The 21,053-nt window shown below is 38.5% G+C and overlaps 1 protein-coding gene across 2 annotated transcripts in view; it reads left to right on the forward strand.

The window, feature by feature from the left end:
- The first annotated feature begins 10 nt into the window (after positions 1-10).
- SCFD1 (sec1 family domain containing 1) overlaps positions 11-21,053 on the forward strand; it is a 51,788-nt gene continuing 30,745 nt past the window's right edge. For both annotated transcript variants that reach the window (XR_013956889.1, XM_080618433.1), the window contains exons 1-11: positions 11-55; positions 2,038-2,108; positions 2,919-3,007; positions 3,920-4,010; positions 4,796-4,918; positions 6,121-6,208; positions 10,228-10,317; positions 12,227-12,282; positions 13,214-13,299; positions 15,012-15,111; positions 19,523-19,662. Coding sequence is in view for 1 of the 2 variants with exons in the window: in XM_080618433.1 (XP_080474559.1) it covers positions 25-55; positions 2,038-2,108; positions 2,919-3,007; positions 3,920-4,010; positions 4,796-4,918; positions 6,121-6,208; positions 10,228-10,317; positions 12,227-12,282; positions 13,214-13,299; positions 15,012-15,111; positions 19,523-19,662 (965 nt within the window). In the remaining variant the exon portion in view is untranslated. The remainder of the gene's footprint in view (positions 56-2,037; positions 2,109-2,918; positions 3,008-3,919; positions 4,011-4,795; positions 4,919-6,120; positions 6,209-10,227; positions 10,318-12,226; positions 12,283-13,213; positions 13,300-15,011; positions 15,112-19,522; positions 19,663-21,053) is intronic.

Genomic DNA, 21,053 nt, shown 5'->3' on the forward strand with positions numbered 1-21,053 from the left:
GGCCCGGCTGTCGGGGCAGGAAAGATGGCGGCCGGCATCCGCGAGAAGCAGACAGGTGAGCGGCTGCCGCGCTGCGTCGCGGGCACTGCGGCAGCTGGCTCTCGCGGAGCGGGAGCGCTCAAGGTCGGGCTCGCGCTGCAGCCGGAGCTCCCACCTGCCTCCCACCGCCCTATCTCTGGCGGGGCCTCGGCGCGGGATGGGGGTGTCTCCGCGACGCCTCGCCTGTGTCGGGGGTTTCGCGCCCGGTTTGGCTTTCCCGGCAACAGAACGGCGGCATTTTCCCTCCTCCTTCTGCGGTGGCCGCTGGGGTGCTGCTCAGCTGCCTCTGCAGCGGCGGGCCTGGGGCTCCGGGGGCCTCTGGGCGCAACTTTTGCCGAGGGGGCTCGGCCCCGCTGAGGGGCGCATGGCCGCGGCTGCCGGTGCGGCCCCGGGGACGTGGCCGAGGTGCTGCCATGGTGTGGAAAATGCCCGGGAAAGGGCTCCCGCGGGCCCGGGACGTGTGCGGAGCCCTTCCGAGGCCGCAGGCAGCAGGTTGTGTGCTCCCTCGTTTCGGCTGCCTTTCTGTCCGTTGCAGGGATCAATGGGAAATAGTTTAATGCTGCAAAACCAAAGCTGTACTTGCGATGCTCCTCCTGACACTATATAGGGCCGTCGGAGTGTGTACGGACCGTCAGGAAACTGAGAGTGCGAGATTACACAGGAGGCTTTCTGTGGTTAAAGGGTTCTGGCTCTCCTTACATGTTGCTCTGAGTCCAAAATTTACTCTTTTCTGTCTTGATGCTGATTTATGGAGCCTTAAGCTACCCGTTTGAACATACTGCTGAAGCATGGAGCCTCTCGACTCCGTAGTCCTCTACTTCGCTTACTCGAAGGCTTTGGTCAGTATGAGCTGTAACCTTGTCACCTTCTTGACAACTGCAGTGTCATTCTGGTGGTACAGAGGGTTCTGAGTGCATTTATTTAACATGAAATGTCTAAAATTATTTGCCAGACAATCTGTCTTCATTTCTGTGTGGACCTTAAATATTTACTAGTATTCTTCTTCTTCTTTTTGTACCAGAAGTCTACTTTCTGTAGTCTCATTCCTGTGGCCATCTACTGTTAGAGTGCTTTTTAAAGTTCCTTTGCAATTCTTTACTTTTCTTCACTCTGCTACTTTTCTGATAAAGCCAGCTGTCTTTGAGCTCTTATTCCATACAGGTTTATTCTTTTCTGTTGTCCTTCGCCTTGTTTCTTGATTATTTCAGTCAAGCTGTACTGCTGAACCATGTTGTCTCTCCCATTGGGGAGGTCATTTGCAAGGAGGTAGATTGAACAACTAAAAGATACTCAGAAAAAGGAAAAGACTTATTATCATTTGGTGTTTGTATTACCACGTATGTGCATTATTTGTTGTGACCTTTACCCTGGTTCGTAATTAGTCAAAGCATATCATCGTGTAAGCATGGTAAAAACCTGATCCTTGCCCCAGAAAGCATTCAGCCTAAATGTGAAAGAAAGTTTCACTGCTGGTAATGTGATTTGAAAAGGCAGTGCAACGGAGGAGGAAGCAGGGACAGACTGTGAAGGAGGACTTCAGAAACATTGCCTGGGGATGGATGGATGGTGGTAGGAAAGACAGTTCAACTGAAGTTGAGACCTGCAGCATATGTCAAGAGCAATGAGAAGTGCATCTGTTGCGACATTAGTAGCGAAAATATGAATAAGGAAAAATGTTGGATCATTGCTTAATGGAGCTGATCATTTAGTGGTGATGGACGCAGATGAGGCTGAGGTACCCAATGCTTTCTTTGCCTCAGTCTTCACCAACAAATTCTCTGAGGCTTCTGTGTCACTTTGCAGTCAAACATGGAGTGAGTCCTCTTAGAAAATTTTCTCACCACATGAAGGAGAAAAATAATGAAATGTGACTTTTGCATTTATATTTTATGGTGGTTTTCCTCTCAAATGATATGTATAATAAAACCTTCCTAATGTGTTTAATCTCTGTTGTTGAAGTGTAAGGATAATAAAGCATTATTCTGCTTTGTTTTCCAGTGGCTTTGAAACGTATGCTGAATTTCAATGTTCCTCCTGTTAAAAACAGCACAGGAGAACCAGTATGGAAGGTAAGAACTATTTAAATAGGAATAGGAGAATTTTGTACTGTTCAAAAGTTCAGTTTTTCAAATTTTACCTAACTCAAGCATCTTCTTTATGTTACGAACTTTTACAAAATAATTTTTCATGTGGTATGAATATACAGAGTTGAGTATCAGAATTGCTTAGAAAAATACTTATTTGAGATACTGGCTGCTTGAAGACACAGTGTCTGACTATGTAGGCAAGATTATAATCAGTAACTGAGGAAGATATTGTTGAAATATACTTAGGTATGTTTCTCATTGCATGATACCTTACAGGTGAACTCACAGAGTCGGAAATAAGCTTAGTTCCTTAAATTTAGAACAAGCTCAGCTCAAGCTGTGTTTGTTAGTTTTAAAAAAGTAGCTTACTTGTAATATGTGAGAAGTTTTTGCTACTACAAAGTATATATTGTCTCTTCATCTGTTCTGTTGCCTTTTATCACTAGTTCCTTTTTTCCCTCTCTGTTTCTTCCAAATTCAGAGAAGTTCTGCATTTACAATAACAAATTTCTGACAGCGAATTCCTGTTTGACTGACACTTTTCAAGAGATGGAAATGATTATTTTTTTCCCCTTTATCAGAGTTTTTCCTCAATTTTTTTTATTTATTTATTAATAAGCATACATGTAAGTCCATGACAAATTAATGATTAATTATAAATTGGTAAATGTTTAGCACTTCTCAGGTTAGAGTAGTAGTTTCTTAAACTAGAATTCCTGTATCCACTGTATCCCATATTCTGCAGTATCTACTTTTTGCAACACTTTGTAAGAAGATGCGTATCTTTTTCAGGTTCTCATTTATGACAGATTTGGCCAAGATATAATCTCACCTTTGCTGTCAGTGAAAGAGCTGAGAGATATGGGGATCACTTTGCATCTGTAAGTACTTTTAAAAATTTGGGATTTTTTTTTTTTTTCTTAGAAAGAACTTGATTTAATATTCCCCAGAATCATGAACGCTGAAAATCATTCAAAGAATAACCTACTGAAATAAAGATTATACCCTGACTTGTTCCTGAAATCTGATGGTATTATTCAGAATCAGGGAGTGAAGAGATGATTCCATACATTGGTCAATAAGATTTCTTACTAAGTACAGGAAGCCCCTCTTCAAAAATAAAAATTACCCAATAGGTATTTTTTTGAATCTGTACAAATTCCTGTCTGTTACAAATCTGTAACAATTATTTTGGCACAAACTGTTTCATGGGACTGTACATGTTCTCTGCTTCTCTTTTTACATATAGAGTTTGTCTCTTGTCAAGCAGGTGGAATCTTGAAGTATTATTTTAAGAGATTTCCCATTTCATTTTCTCCAGATTACATTTATTTAGTCATTGTCCTTCCTAAGTGAAGGCTAGAAATGGAAACACCGTTTAACATGTTGACATAGCAGCAGAAATGTGAGAAAAATGTTAGAAGCAGGAAAGGCAAGTTTAATACTAGAGATATGCAGGGGGTTTGTTGTTATGTCAACAATTTATAATTGGTATATGAACTTTGTGGATGCGGTATTTTACCTTCCTCTGAATGGATTAATCTATATTTGAAGATGTATGAAGCCTTTCCTCAAGCTTTGAATAAACTTTGGAGACATCTATTGAGCCAAAGAAAATACAAGTATGATTTTTGCTATTTTTTTCCTGTGTTGTTCTTACAAAAAATCTAGCTAAATGTAGGGAGAAATTGCAGGAAATTAAATGTGTCTGTACAAATAATTTCTTTAACATTTATAATTTTGCACAAATCAGAGGAGGAACACATTAAAGATGTACTTCTTCTTCCTTTCAGGCTTTTGCATTCAGATCGGGATGCTATTCCAGATGTTCCAGCTGTTTACTTTGTGATGCCAACAGAAGAAAATATTGACAGAATGTGCCAGGTAACTTGCATTCTTAATGTTTCAAATGAGTGGGCACAACAGCATGTGACATACTCCTGCACTCACTGGAGTATGACTGTTCTGTATCTACTCCTTATGCATATCTGAACACTTTTTCTTGCATTTTTTATATATTAGCACATATTTGTCAAAAAATATTACCCATAATTCTTACACAACAAACTTCAACTTTCCAGAAAGTGGAAAGGTAAGTATGTCTTGTCTTTTAGAGAGAATATTCTGTGAGTGAAAAGACAAGAGGAAGCGGGCACAAATTGGAATACAGGCAATTCTATTTAAACATAAGAAAAAACTATTTTAATGAGGGTGGCAAATGCTGGAACAAATTGTTTAGAGAGTTTGTGGAGTCTCCATCTATGGAGATGTTCAAAACTTCACACAATCCTGAGCCACCTGCTTTATTTGACTCTGCTTTGAGCGGTAGGCTTGGACAAGGCTGAGCTCAGTTTTTCACATTCTCTGGGAAGGGAAAAGAGGAAATGAGATTTTTGGTCAGTGATAAGTTATAGAATAGTAGTTGCTGTCTGGCAGCTTAAATTTCATTTCCTGTTTTTTGCAGTTCTGTGTTAGATTGGTTATGTTTAGTTATGTAGTGAAAACATATGATGTACAGGGCTGTATGAACAGAAAGATAAACACTTCCCAAAATTTATTGAACTGTGATTAATTGGAACATCACATAGTAAAATATGAATGTTTTTTAATTAGTCAGACATATATTAGTATTTATTCAGGAAAAAGCTTTTGGTTTTCTTTCGTTTTAGGATCTTCGGAACCAGCTTTATGAATCTTATTATTTAAACTTTATTTCTGCCATTTCAAGAAGTAAACTGGAAGATATTGCAAATGCTGCCATAGGTGCTAATGCAGTAACTCAAGTGGCTAAGGTAAGAAGATCCCCCACTCTCTAATGTTAATGATACTACCATTGCAGGTGGTCTTGCTTTCTTACATGGCCACTTCAGTGCTTATACAGCTTTTCTGACTGAATCATGAACAAAATAAATGTTTGGCTACATTCAGTGTTAGGCATGGATTTGCTCGGTTAAAAAGGGAATCTGCAGTCATCTCAGTATAATGCAGCTTGGTACCATGCTTCAGCTTAGTCAAAAGTTCAAGTGCTGCAAGACCTTTATGCTAAATGATGAGGGGAAATACAGTGGTTTCAGAGTATTCCCGATCTCATCAGCTCAATGAGTGCATCTAGTGCATATATAATAGGGTGGAGTTTTTAGCTCCTAAATACGCTAAAAGTGCAGTATTAATGCAGTTGTCATTTTTAATAGGCAGTGTACTGTAGAGGTGGATGTTTCATGCATACACACTGTTACTTGGTACACTCCTGCACCTTTGTGATTTAAAGGCAGGTATCGGGTATTTACCCTCTTATTTTTGTTCAATGTCTCTACCAAAACCTGTAAATTATTAACTGATTGCTTTCATATATACTTAAATGCATTCACCTGTTCTCAATCCTGTTAGGAAGTACTACTGGCCTGAGAAAAGGAAACTCTTGTGAAATGAAATGAAAACTACTAGTCTTATTTAAACTTGAGATCTCCAGTAGGAGTGAATTGGTGTAGCACTGTGAACTAACCCTCTTAAATGTTTTTTACGGTTGTGATGTCCCATGTTATAGAGAGGTTTAATTTTTTTTCCTGAATATACAGGTATGTTACAGAAAAATTAGAATTCGTGGGCTGTAATCTCTCATTATTTAGATATTGCCCTCTTTCCTTGATCCTGCCTAAGAGCTCAGCCCTGTTTATGTTGTAGTCCTTCATATCAATAAAAAATAAACCTGTAATTTTATAATGTCCTCAATATGTATTTTTTTCAATGATGCTTGGCCACTAAAAATTTGTCTGCAGAAATATTTGTACTGTTTTCTTTTAGCACATTTCAAATGCTCTTGTGTTTTGTGTTATCACTCCATCCTTGCATCGACTTTTTAATTCATACATGATATCATAATTTCTTTATTTTAATGGGTGGTGTTGTAAAAGATTCAAAAAAAAGTAGCAATATACCACAAAGATTTTTTAATGCTTCACTCTGTGTTGTTCTGACCTTTTTCCTTGATTTCTAGGTGTTTGATCAGTATCTTAATTTTATTACTTTAGAAGATGACATGTTTGTATTGTGTAACCAAAACAAAGAACTTGTTTCCTATCGTGGTAAGTAACATTTGTATAAAAAATTATACCAAAATGTCTGATACTGAAATTTACTCTTGAAGTGGTAGCTAATTCTAAGCAATGATTTTATTTTTATCTGCTCAGAATTCAGGATGATCTGCTAGATGTAGTTTAAAGTAATGAAGAAAGCAGTTCTTGGATATTGATTTCAGCATCTTTACAACACAGCTATTGTAATACTACAAAATACTGATGTATCTTTAACAAATTGAGTCAAGCAAAACTGCAATATAGGTATAAAATGGGTAGCAGGCCTTTTTATACATGAAGTAATATAGGAAAAATTTTGTATTGTTTACACATGTAGATAGGCACTGCAGATGCCTGCTGTGTTTAGGCACCCCTATTTAGTCATGATCCCTTCTGCAGTTCTTAAGGAATTAGTGTTTTGTTTCTGTGTGAATGGTCAGTTGGAAAGTTACTGTAAGGAATACAAAGCAAGAAAGATGACTTTAACTGATAGAGTTTCTTGTATCTTTTAGACAGCGACCAGCCAGTGTCTCTTTCTTGAGACATGAAAATGTGGTGGTGTGCAAGGGGAGATGGTTAGGATCAAGGGCTGGAGTAGCACAGGGAAGAATCTGGGAAAGGACTTTCTAGAAAATAAGAAATGCTGATTGTTTCTACATGCATGTGAGCCAAATATCAGCTTTTTCATAAGTCTCTGAGTTGTAAGTGAAGTCAGCCTTATAGAAGCCTCTGTTTTTCTCTTCCTGGAACTTCTGTTGGACCTCTTTTGAAATCTAGCAGGGAAACCAAGTGGCTGCCTTAGGTCAGTTACCTCTACATCTGTGGTGCTATGGCAGCTCAAGTCAGCATATATACTAGTTGGCATAACTGTCCACATGGTTTTCCTCCCTTTGATCTGATTTTTGTGTTCCTCTGACCCATTCAATATGCTAAATCAGCAGAGAACTACCACACTACCTCTTCTGCCCCTCTAACTCAAATGGCTAGCTATTACAGGGTGGGTTGTCTTGCTGCCCCTGGTGTGGTGTCCCACATCTCCTACTTTTACATCAGAACTAGTAGTGTTGGAGCTGCAGAGTGTTTGTTCAGTTGACTCGTTTCTTGGAAAATAGCAGCTCATTTCTGTGATCTGCAAATCCAGCACAAGGGAAGAAGCAGAAGTGTGTTAGAGGCAAGTCAGCCCTTTTTTAGCAGCAGCTCCTCATTACTTTAGTGCAGTTACAGTGTCTACACACAGTGTTACACAGTTAATTCCTGATTTATTTAGATGCACAGAATACTCACTAGTGACCAGGCAGAGATGAGAATTCTCCATATGCCTAACATTTAGTGGTGAGATCTTTCTCCTTTCTTTTCAGATTCCCAGAATTGGTACCTTTCTTTAAAACTGGATCTGTAATACTGAGTTCTGTCTCACAGAAGAGGAAAAAAGCCTCTTCTGAGGGCCATTTTTGTTTGAAAAGCAGACTTTTTTTCCACTAAAACCTACTGTTAAAGAGTTTTAGTAACAGTTGTTTTGTGTTGTGTTTGTGTGGATGTAAAGATACTTGAGCAGCCCTCATAAGATACCTGCTATCTGACAAGGAATTTGAATTTAAATGACTGAAAATGTTTTGTGTGTTTCTGCGCAGTTTTTTTCCACTCTTGAGCCGCTGAAATTTGCCACACACCAGATGGTTTCACACTATATTTAAACCAATCTAGAAGTGGGCTGTTTCCAAAAGCTGATCAAACAGAAATCTGATCTCTTACACAGAATGATCAGTTTTCCATAAGAGCACTGATCCCACATATCTCACTGTGTGAGGCAGTAGGAGTGCAGGGGCAAAGAAATGGTCTTCTTTTGCCTTTGGAGGCAAAACTGCCAGTCTGTATATGGTTTCATAACCTGCATAAGTCAGTGTAAATCTGATGGTGAGGAAAAACAGCTACTATTTTTGCAGCAGTACTGCCATCTGTGGTCATGCATGTAACTGAATGGGTGAACTAAGAACAAATATGACAGAAAAGGTTAATTTTCAGTTTCCTGATTTCCTGGCTGTATGACTGCATTTACAAAGAGGTGATGTCAGGACAAATAAGCATGATAACATTCTTCAGTTGCATAAAAGGCTTTCACAGACAGAAAGAAGGCAACACATTGTGTCTGTCCATGTAGAAATGGACAAGAAGTGAGGAGCTTAAATTGCAACAGGAAAGTCTCTGGTCGGATACTAAGAGCGCTTTCTAACATAAAATATAGTGAAATATTAGAATAGAAACCTGTAAATGCTATGGCATTTTTATGACTGGGAGGCTTTGGGAATTAGTTTAGACACAGAAATAACAGGGGTTTAACTCATCTTTGGGTAAGAGGCCTGACTAGATAATCCCTCAGGCTTTCTCTGGTTCTGTTTTTCTAGGACTGTGTAGAAGGAAGAGTAAACAGATAATATTGGTATAAAGTCAATGTTTTTGTCATCCTGATTGATGCTTTGTGAATGCTTCTTTACCAAATGTGAATCGATTTTGTAAAACAACAAGAAAATGTAGGAGATCTAAGCTTACTTTCCTGTAATAGATGCATCGCCATAAGCTTGTTACAGTGGAGAGAGAGGAATATATAGAAAACACAACAGAACATTTTACTGAAGAGTTATTAATAGAGTTTCTCAAAGGTTGGCCTATGCAGCAGTAATACTGAATATTTGTGTTGATTGCTGCGGTAAAAAAAACCCAGGAATGTGCTCATAAAGTGTTCATGTTACACAAAATTAGAAGTCATAATCATCATAAGTCATAAACATCATAAATGAGTTTATTAAACATAATGAGAGAATTAAATTTTAAAAATGAGAAAGAAAAGGGACTAAAACCAAAATTATTTCTGCCTATAAACTGGAAAACCATTAGTTGGAGATAACTACAGAATGATAGCCCAGTTGTATCAGAGCTTTAGTAATTATAGGAAAATACAGATCCTGGGAAAAGTCTGCCTTTCTGGGTGCTGATATTTCAGAAACTTGAACTTGGAATGAAAAAAAAAAAAAAAAAACACCACCAGGGTCACCTCTGTTGCTGCATCCCAGCAACATAATAAGAAGTTTGATTTCCTGAGAATAGCTGCTGATAGAAATTGCTAACAAAATTCATCTGTCTAAAGTTCTTAGAGGACAAAGCAGGGGGGGAAAAGCACCTTTAAAGTTAGAGAATGATTGTAGCTGGCCGTGCATAAATTTGGGATGGAAGGCTTAATGTTTAGAGCTTTGAATTTCATTTTTGAAGAAAGAGTATAAGACAGGTAGTTATGTGAGAAAATTTTAAAGATAAAGTAAAACAAACAAGAATGGGATTTATGGCATGACTTCAGAAATAGTACTTGACTTGAGACCTCTGATAAGATTAGGTTTGATGTTTCCTGTTGGCTGTTATATTCCTGTCAGTGATAATTATTTAATAGAAATGTTGCTACATGTTGTCTTTTTCTGACCTAAATGTGTGAGGGAAGTCATTCCATTTGTAGTGTGAAATGTTTTAAAAGTTGGGAATTATCCCTAGCTTGAAGACTGACTGTAAATTTACTAAAAAGGAAAAAAGGAAAAGGAATCTCCATTACAAGTGGTGGCATTTAGAATCTTTAAATATAGATAACTGCATACTGTTAATTCTCTTTAAATTATACAAGTAATTCTTGAGGATGCTATATCTGATGATTGGTTTCCAAGTAGATGGCCATTTCTGTTCCATAATGTTGTTTTCCAGGTTTTCAATAACGCGATACTGACGCAATCCAGAAGTTACAGTATGTATTGTCAGAGATCATTGGAAAAGCTTGTGTAGTGTTTGACCTTATAGGGTGGGCAGCAATTAAGTTCTCCCAATTTTTTTTCTTAAATGGATGTGCTAAGAGGGGCATTTCATGATTTGATCTCTGCAATAAAAGCTGTTGGCTATTAACAACCATTATGTACGAAGAGGATTGTTTTCTCATATTAAAGTGGCATAAACTTCTTTAACCCTATTCTTAACTCTTTTCCACACTGTTTTAGCTATTAACCGACCAGATATAACAGACACAGAAATGGAAACTATAATGGACACTATTGTTGATAGTCTCTTCTGTTTTTTTGTTACACTTGGTAAGTTTTCAAATTTTAGCATGTTTTACGTATGCTTTCCTTTTAGAAAATATCCATATTCAATGAAATAACTTGAAGTTTAGTGATTTCTTATAGCAAATGAAAAGCAGAGTTAGATCTGTGACAGGATTCTCAGTAGTTCATGGAGTGGGTTAATGACCTTGCTATACATCACTGCAAGAGACAGTAAAGTCTGTCCTACATGGGAGTCAAGTCTTAGTCTTCAGTATCAATAGGAAAAGAATACTGAAATGCAAAGGTTTGGATTCACTGTTCTAACAAAATCTTAGTTTACGGTAAAGGTTAATAGTGCTTTAAGTTTGAATTTTAGATTTGTAGCTCTCAAAAAACAAAAAACCCCAAACAACAAATAACACCAAAAAAGGCTTACATAAACCCTGCAAAGATCTAAGTGAAATAACTGGAGGAATGGGAAGATACATTATATTTGCTTATTTTTTTAAAATTTACTTATTTTTATTGTGAGTTTTCTTGATACTTAGCTCATACATTTTTCAGAGTGATGACATTTAATACAACTTCTCACTGAAATCAGTCAGTCTGAGGCAGCATTCCTACAAGGGGAGCTGGGGATCACTGTAGGGCAATCTGTTCAAGGGAGATTGCCTTGGATCTATTGAATTCTTTCAAGTGTTAGCATGATACAGTTTGAATCTCTTTTACTCAGTCACTTGAACTCTATGGTATTAGAATTTTCATATTTATATATGAGTGTGAGAAATGGTAGTTAACAGTTTTGAAACCTGAAAGCCAATGAAAAACATGCTTGTGAAAATAACCTCACCCTGCAGTGAGTTGTAACTGACCTATTATGATGTGTTATCGGAATTATTATCATAATTTTAATGGGACTTGCAACCTTTTGAAACTAAATGTTTCTATATGAAATAGTTTGTCCCCTCTACAGCACATTAGCTATCTTTCTAGTGTACACTATACCTCTCATAAATTCCTGTTTGAAGTATTATTTACTTCTGTAAAACTTTATTTAATCATAGAATCATAGAATACTTAGGGTTGGAAAGGACCTTAAGATCATCTAGTTCCAACCCCCCTGCCATGGGCAGGGACACCCCACACTAAACCATGCCACCCAAGGCCTCATCCAGCCTGGCCTTGAACACCACCAAGGATGGAGCATTCACAACTTCCCTGGGCAACCCATTCCAGTGCCTCACCACCCTCTCAGTAAAGAATTTCTTCCTTATATCCAATCTAAACTTCCCCTGTTTAAGTTTGAACCCATTACCCCCTGTCCTGTCACTACAGTCCCTGATGAATAGTCCCTCCCCAGCATCCTTGTAGGCCCCCTTCTGATACTGGAAGACTGCTGTGAGGTCTCCACGCAGCCTTCTCTTCTCTACGCTGAACAGCCCCAACTTTCTCAGCCTGTCTCCATACGGGAGGTGCTCCAGTCCCCTGATCATCCTCGTGGCCCTCCTCTGGACTTGTTCCAACAGTTCCATGTCCTTTTTATGTTGAGGACACCAGAACTGCACACAATACTGCAAGTGAGGTCTCACGAGAGCAGAGTAGAGGGGCAGGATCACCTCCTTGGACCTGCTGGTCATGCTCCTTTTGATGCAGCCCAGGATACAGTTGGCTTTCTGGGCTGCGAGCGCATGCTGCCGGCTCATGTTCATTTTTTCATCGACGAACACCCCCAAGTCCTTCTCTGCAGGGCTGCTCTGAATCTCTTCTCTGCCCAACCTGTTAATATTTCTATACAGTATTTTATTTCATAAAGACTGCAAGAGACAAATTTACTGGAAGTTTGTATTATCCACTTGAAAAATTTAATCTCAGAATGTCACAAAAAATGTGAAAGTACACTAACTTAAAATCTGAAAATTATAATACATGTAGAAGTCAATGTATCTTTTATTAGGAGCTATTCCTATAATCAGATGCTCAAGAGGAACTGCAGCTGAAATGGTGGCAGTGGTAAGAAACTGTTTTTAAAACTTTCCTAACATCTTGTTTACTTTTCTCAATAGTTGGCAGACATCTAGTGTCATTGTATCCTTTTCCTTATGAATGAAATAAAACTGGAAAGGAGATATACCAGTTCTCCTTTCTGATTTTAGTTCCGTGGAATTCATCTGTGGAAATCGTAATATTATGGAATCAGCTGATGAGAAAATTAAACATGAATAATCATTGCTAATCTAGAGTTTACAAAGATTTTCTGACAGGCATTATAATTACAACCATTAAGGTATATCTGCAGAGCTTAGAACACGGCTGTCTGGCCTGGGTTTTTCTGTGTCTTAGAAATTTTTATCTATCTTACTGGGAAACCCCATAAGTACAAGACATTTTTACTATGTCAAATTAAACTGACTGAACTTGATCAGCAATTAGGGATGAAATTACCAAACTAAATCACAATTAAAAGTCTGTGCAGCACTGTCTTCATTAGGGATCACTGTTCTTCATTTTTTCTGTCTTCCTCACATCTTTCTTTGTCCGTGAAGCCTTAATACTGATTAAACCTAAGCACTCAGTGTGCATGCGTCCATACTGAGGGTAACCTCATTTTTATGAAACAGTGTGGCAATGTCTTGGTGCCTCTTACTGGTATTTTCTATTCACACATTTAGGAAGAGGGTGCTTACTGTCTTGGGAGGAGATTAGTGAATATAAAGGAAACATATTCTGTGTGGTCCTGGGTGTAGATAAAAATGCTAGAGGGAGAAAATGGAAGGCAGAGTTTTCTTTCCTGTGTGCAGCAGACTAGGAATCCCTAGGCTTCCTGCAGCTAAGACTTTTATAAACTACAAAACCAGCACAATAAATCTGTGAATGTTGACCATATAAAGATGTTAGGAAACCACTGGTTTATTAAAAGCTGTTTTGTTTCCCCCCGCCTCAGAAATTAGATAAGAAGCTCAGAGAGAATCTAAGAGATGCCAGAAACAGTCTTTTTACAGGAGACACACTTGGAGCTGGCCAGTTCAGGTATGACATTAGTAATAAGTATGTATTTTTATTTTTTGTATTTCAGTTGTCTGAAATATCTCTTTAGGATAAGTCACCACTGTTCTGAAAACTGAATTTACAGGAATTCGGTTCAAGTTCTATATTAAAAGATTTTACGTATTGTTAAGGGACTTTTCCAATCTCTTGGCATAATCAGTTTGAAAACTTTTATAGCTAGTAAGCATGCAGTCCTAGGACAGTGAGACAAGAATTATTGAACGAATACTATTTAACAAACCAGGTAGTTTCGTTCACTGTCAAATCCATCCTGCAAATACACCAATTTTACAGGACCAAGATATCCAGTTGGATCTCTGAACATAGCTGTTAACAATCTTTAGTCCATTAAAAAGAAAGAAATGCCCATTTTTCTCACTTGAGAGCACTGTTGTTATGTAAGAAGCAAGTGTTTCTCAGCCTGATTCCTGTATGTACCAGGGGAGGACTGCTTAAGGATTACCACCTGGATAAATAGATAGTTAATGACTGATAAGTCATGACCATTTGAATCCTTAGAGGGGAACAAGGGGTGACAGAAGACATTGTGGATGTTGCATGCAACTGAGAATGTGTTTTTAGCAGCCTCCTGTGTATTCCCCAGATAGCTGAATGCTCCAGAGGCTGCTTTAGTAAAGTGCATTACAGGCATTTACACTTTACATGAAAAGGTGGGGAGGCATGTGAGAAAGACTGTAGCTGAAGGAGATGGTTATGATCTCCTAACCGGATATAAAATAGTCATCATATTTTTTATCTCAAATTAACAGCAGAACTTGGATAAAGACACAAAACATCAAAGGTGGTGAAATTGAATGAGATTGAAAGGTATTAGGAGAGAGAATAGCTGTGAAATACCACTTCCCCCATTTTCATTGGAACTGAGTTGCAACCACAGTTTTCCCATTTCAAAAAATCAAAATACCATGAAAGGGAAACATGAGAAAGTTTAACCAGTTAAATAGCTTCAGATTTTTATTCTGGTTTTCAGAATTGAGTGACTAAGGCTCTTGAGATGAAAATACCACAAGGAAATCCAGAGCATGGAATTAATATGGTTTTACTTTATTTAAATACACTGTAATTTAGTCATCACATTTACTGTAGGGTTAATGTGCTTAAGGGAGATGGTTCCAGTAATGTTCTGATGATTCACAGCCTTCTTCTTTTCACAATAATTTTTTCATGCAGCCATAGTCCAAGATATTTAGGCATTTCTACATTCTTTTTCCATAAAATTGAGTATTGATGGAATTACCACAATGCATCTCAGAAGTTCATAATTAAAAACCCTTGAAAGATATATTTTTATATTTGAGGATAGTGGGAATTAAGGTGGAATATTAGCCACTCAAAAGTTGCTTGGCATGCAAACGTGTATCCACATGAAGAGATATTAGTTAATAACCTAAAAGGCTAGTTACTGTTCGCCTTCTGGTTAATATTTATGCATTGGTAATTCTACTTAGCACAAAAAGAAATAATCTTTTTATCATTACTAAGACAGTGATTCATGTAATTTCTGGCAGTCATCAGCCCCAGATGCTTTGTGGAAGGCTGGAGGAACTCTGCAGTAAGCAGTTTGGGTTTTAGCTTGGAGTACATGATGCAGAAGGTTGCTGAAATCACTGAGGATGTTACTGAGGTGTTCTAAACATGTTTAAAGAAATATTAATACCGTGTCATCTTTTCAGCTTCCAAAGGCCCCTATTAGTCCTTGTTGACAGAAACATAGATTTAGCAACTCCTCTACATCATACGTGGACATACCAAGCTTTAGTGCATGATGTTCTGGTAAGAATAAATCTGATTTTGTTACCAAAACTATTTTTTCACTCAGTTTGTTATTAAACTTAATACCAGATGATCTCATAATGCAAAATCTGTTCTGTCTGTTTAATTTGGAAATTGTTTAGTAAAAAACAACTTGGAAAATTTTATCTAGAAAGGTTATTTAGCAGTAACTTCTAAAATTGTTAAAAACTTGAAATCTTGATATTATCAAAAGATAGACTATTCAGCAATCCTGTGTTTTTCTTCAGTTGTTCATGATCTTTTCTGTTATGTAAACTCCAGACGCCATTAACTGCAATTCACTTTTGAAAACTAAATGCTTTTAATGAGGTTTTTAAACTGATTTTAATATGTTTGAATTTCCAAAAATACCTATTTCTGGTTTTCCCCACAAGGTGGTGTAAGTGTCCAGTATAGAGATATCAAGTGTATTTTTAATAATTTTTTGGAAATTCAGATAGCCTTAGATCAGTTTTATTTCCTCAAGTTTATTTTGTAAAACCAGTAGTAGTAGTAGAAGAAATGTTCTTGAATGAAAGCAGATGCTGTTTTCCTAATATTCATGCGTTTCATATATACTTACGAAGTAGATAGTGAAAGATACACAAGTATGAATAATTACAATCTGAAGACTTTTTTATACTCCAGAATTAGTCATGCAAATCATTTAAATATCTTTGAGACATATTTTGGTTTTATTATTGAGACTGTTAGAAGAATATGTAAAATATGCATATATACATATGTGTTTGTATACAGAGTTGGTCGTGAATTGTGTAGTCACAATTATTTTCTCCAATGGCTATTGAGCTGCCTAGAGACTTGCAAACAGAAGTACTGAATTTCTACACATTGTTTTTGAAAATCAGTGAAAGAAGGGGGTGAACAGGGGATGGAAACCTGAATTAAAATTTTTACCAGTGTAAGCGCCGTTGCACAAGGTCTACACTTACTTCAGTTTGTCACATGCCAACCATTTAATCTGCAAATGCTCACTTACTAGATAGTAAATCAATGCAGAGCTCCACATACTTGCCTCCTACTCAGCTGCCAGGTAAAGAAGGTGGTGGTGGGTGGCCTCAGGTATGCCCTGGGGTACGAGTTTGGTGCATCAAGATGCAGAGGGATCAAAGATGTAGTGGAAGCTTAGAACAACTAGCACTACAAATATGGAGGGATATTAGAATAACACTAGATGAATGATTTGAGAATCATGGGATAGTTGGCTGTGCTGCTTCACATTTCAGTAATTTCTCTGGAACAACTTGGTTGCATGTTGCATCTAATTTTTATTGAGTTGACAGGATTATATTGTGAAATTGTAACCAAGTGGCCTGTGATTCCATGTCAAGGGCAGAAGTTTAATTTCCAGACCAGTCAAGTTACTCACTTTAAAGGTCAGCATGCCAGGTTCTTCGTGTACTGAGCATATAGTATTTCATTAAATAACCTCAAGCAGCCTTTGAAAAGGCCATAAATTGTAACTGTGAAAGTGTTAACTGAGGTGATGATTATGTAAAATGCATTTTCAAATTAATCATTTTTTATTTAAGCTCTCAGTTACAACAGTCCAGGAATTCTGTGGGATGATAACCTAAATGCTAACCCAGGCACAAAGTTGTATGCTGCATCCATAGAATCATAGAATACTTAGGGTTGGAAAGGACCTTAAGATCATCTAGTTCCAACCCCCCTGCCATGGGCAGGGACACCCCACACTAAACCATGCCACCCAAGGCCTCATCCAGTCTGGCCTTGAACACCACCAAGGATGGAGCATTCACAACTTCCCTGGGCAACCCATTCCAGTGCCTCACCACCCTCTCAGTAAAGAATTTCTTCCTTATATCCAATCTAAACTTCTCCTGTTTAAGTTTGAACCCGTTACCCCTTGTCCTGTCACTACAGTCCCTGATGAATAGTCCCTCCCCAGCATCCTTGTAGGCCCCCTTCTGATACTGGAAGACTGCTGTGAGGTCTCCACGCAGCCTTCTCTTCTCCACGCTGAACAGCCCCAACTTTCTCAGCCTGTCTCCATACGGGAGGTGCTCCAGTCCCCTGATCATCCTCGTGGCCCTCCTCGGGACTTGTTCCAACAGTTCCATGTCCTTTTTATGTTGAGGACACCAGAACTGCACACAATACTGCAAGTGAGGTCTCACGAGAGCAGAGTAGAGGGGCAGGATCACCTCCTTGGACCTGCTGGTCATACTCCTTTTGATGCAGCCCAGGATACAGTTGGCTTTCTGGGCTGCGAGCGCACGCTGCCAGCTCATGTTCATTTTTTCATTGACCAACACCCCCAAGTCCTTCTCTGCAGGGCTGCTCTGAATCTCTTCACTGCCCAACCTGTAGCCGTGCCTGGGATTGCTCCGACCCACGTGGAGGACCTTGCACTTGGTATGGTTAAACTTCATAAGGTTGGCATCAGCCCACCTCACAAGTGTGTCGAGGTCCCTCTGGATGGCATCCCTTCCCTCTGGCGTATCAACCGAACCACACAGCTTGGTGTCATCAGCAAACTTGCTGAGGGCGCGCTCAATCCCACTGTCCATGTCACTGACAAAGATGTTGAACAAGACCGGTCCCAACACCGATCCCTGAGGGACACCACTCGTTACCGGTCTCCAGCCGGACATGGAGCCATTGACCACAACTCTTTGCATGCAGCCATCCAGCCAGTTCTTTATCCACCGAGTGGTCCACCCATCAAATTGATGTCTCTCCAATTTAGAGACAAGGATGTCATGTGGGACAGTGTCGAAAGCTTTGCACAAGTCCAGGTAGATGACGTCAACTGCTCTGCCCCTGTCCATCAGTTTCGTAGCCCCATCATAGAAGGCCACCAAATTGGTCAGGCAGGATTTCCCCTTAGTGAAGCCATGCTGGCTGTCACCAAGCACCTCCTTGTTTTTCATGTGCCTTAGCATTATAATTGTGTTTCTACATATAAACAGGCTTGTATGAAGAGATTCCGCTTTCTGAATAAACAACATTTCACAAGTGGATATGGAAAAATGGGAAGCATGGATAGAAAGTCTTATAAAGACAAAATGGGGTGGTGAAAACACTTAATCAATGAGAATTATTTTGGTAAAACTTATACATGCCAAAACTAACTTGGAAACTCAGGTCACTGGTGAGTTAATTTAACCACTGGTGAACCAATTTAACATCACAGCTTAATTGGCAATGAAATTAATTTTTTTTTCTTTAAATTTTTGTTAAACATACATACTTGAAAAAATACTCTTTTTGCTGAAACATTTAACATGTATTGTAAGATGAGGTTTGTACTCATTCACTGCGTGTACTTTGTTTGAGTAGCTACTTAGTTTGGTTCCTATTCTGGTGTGGTTCATTTATAGTGTTTCATTTGAAGTGTGAACTCTGCCAAGGGATAACTAAAACCACTTTAAACTATTGACAGTTTAACTTACAGTGATCTAGTTTTGTTCACTGTAATGACAATGTAATTTTGGAGTTTTATTTCTGAAAACAATACATTTATTCTTAAAGATGCATGGGAAGTTCTGTGTGGTTGTTTTGACTCTCTTTATAGTCATTTGCCAAGCATAGATCACCTTCAAATTTTTAATGTTCTTGAAAAGGGTTAGAATGAAGTCAGCAGGGGGAATGTGTACGCTGCTGGAAAACACAGAACTGTTCTTGCAAATGTAATGGGGTAAAGAACCAGAAGACACTCAGGGAGTGATGTGGTAACACACTGTGTGAGCATAACTGTGTCATCTACCTAAAAAGATGTAGTTTCTAAGTTCAGGCGTTGTGGAAGAAAAGCTATATAGTGAAATGGCAACTTTGTTGCAAACTATTTCGTTATCAACCATTCACTATTTCACTAGTATTTAAACTAATTGGAAAAGAATTGTGAAGGTGTAACTAAATAGTCCTGGTAGTGGATGTTCCTGCTGCTGATGTCATGAGCTTCTTTGCAGTCTTGATACATTTGCTGTAGTTGTGTAAGTGAAATTCAGCCCTCAAAACATTCTATGTCTGCAACCAGGAACTTTTATAGTTTAAAATTTTGGCCAGTTGTTAGAGCGCAGTTATTGCTAAATAAATGTGTTCCTGTACAGAGAGCAGTGTTCAGAGTATAGTGTCACAGACTGGTTGTGTGTGAGACAATCAGATGTCTTTGCTTAATATTTGTTGCTTTTTTGGTGTTTTTTTCAATGAGTGTGAGTAATTTCGGAGTTCTTACATTGCTGTTGTTACTATCTAGTTAGTAAATTGTGTGCTACCATCTTATGAAATTCTAATAGCTGTGTTGATATTTTTTAGAAAATATTCCAGAAGATAATTGGTTGACTATAAAAAAATGATTAAATAATTAAAAACTATCATATTTACATAAGATTCCTCTTTTTTTTGTTGTTGTTGGTTTTTTTAGGATTTTCATTTGAATAGAGTTAACTTGGAAGAATCAACAGGAACAGAAAGTTCTCCAGCAGGTGCTAGACCTAAGAAAAAAAATAAGAAGTCCTATGATTTAACTATGTCTGATAAATTCTGGCAAAAACATAAGGGCAGGTAAGCTGTATAGGTACAAAATTTATATTAATATGGTTAATATAAATTCTGAGTATTCTTCATGTTATGGTAGTTCTATTTTTAAGCTTCTTTGAAAATGTTTTGAGTTTTTATTTTTTAAGGTTTATTGGGTATTGCTGAGACAGTTAGTTTTCCCCTTAGCAGCCTCATAGTGCTGTGTTTTGTATAGGTACTTGGAAAGGTGTTGATAACACACCAGTGTTTTGGCTACCACTGAGCAGTGATGGCACATCATCAAGGCTGTCTCTCCAGCATTCTCCCCTCACCAAGTGGGGCAAGATCTTGGAAAAGGACTTAGCCAGGACAGCTGACCCAGACTGACCAAAGGGATATTCCATACTATATGATACCTGCTCAGCAATAAAAGCTAAAAGAAGAGAGGACATTTTTTTTTTTTTTTATGACGTTTGTCTTCCAGAGCAGCTGCTTCCTGGGAAGTGGCCAGGCATCACCTACAAATGGGAAGTAGAGAAGAAAGTCTTTTGGTTGCATGAGAAAGTTGTCGTGGTTTAAGCCCCGGCTGTAAATTAGAACCACGCAGTCTACTTCCTCCCCACCCCCCCAGAGGGATGGGGAGGAGAATCGAAAGAATGTAACTCCCACGGGTTGAGATAAAAACAGTCCAGTAACTAAGGTATAACACAAATCACTACTGCTGCCACCAATAATAATAATGATAAGAGAAATAACAAGGGAAGAGAATACGATACCGCCCCCCGAAAAAGAGAGCCCGACAGAAAAAAAGGACGTGCCCGTCCGGGTAGCTCCCAGTTACCTCCCTGGGCATGACGTGCTGTGGTATGGAATACCTCTTTGGCTAGTTTGGGTCAGGCGTCCTGTCCCTGCTTCCTCCCGGCTTCCCCTCCTCCCTGGCAGAGCATGAGACTCACAAAGTCCTTGGTCAGTCTAAACATCGGTGTTATCAGCTCCATTCCCAGGCCGAAAGTCAAAAACACAGTGCTGCAACAGCTACTAAGAAGGAGAAAAACTGACTGCTACTGCTGAACCCAGGACAAAAGCAAAGCAAAACATCGCTTTTTCTCTATTAAACTGCCTTTATCTTCACCCATGAATTTTGGGGAGTTCTTCTATCTTATTTTCTCCCCACCCATACTGCTGAGGAGAGTGATAGAGTGGCTTCATGGGCAGCTGATGTCCAATCAAGGTCAACCCACCATATAATGAATGATCATTGTCCATATTAATTGTACATTAGCTTTTTGTTACAGAGCACAAAATCGTTCTTATCAAAGTTCCATAGAAGTACTGAAAGCAGTGAATATATCTTAGAAAGTTTAAGTAAGCCTACAGTAAGATGTTATTTTCACTGATTTGACACTGCTGCATGATTTGCGTATTGATATTTCTGA

The sequence above is a fragment of the Psittacula echo genome (assembly GCF_963264785.1).
Source record: "Psittacula echo genome assembly, chromosome: 5".
NCBI classification, from domain to species: Eukaryota; Metazoa; Chordata; class Aves; order Psittaciformes; family Psittacidae; genus Psittacula; species Psittacula echo.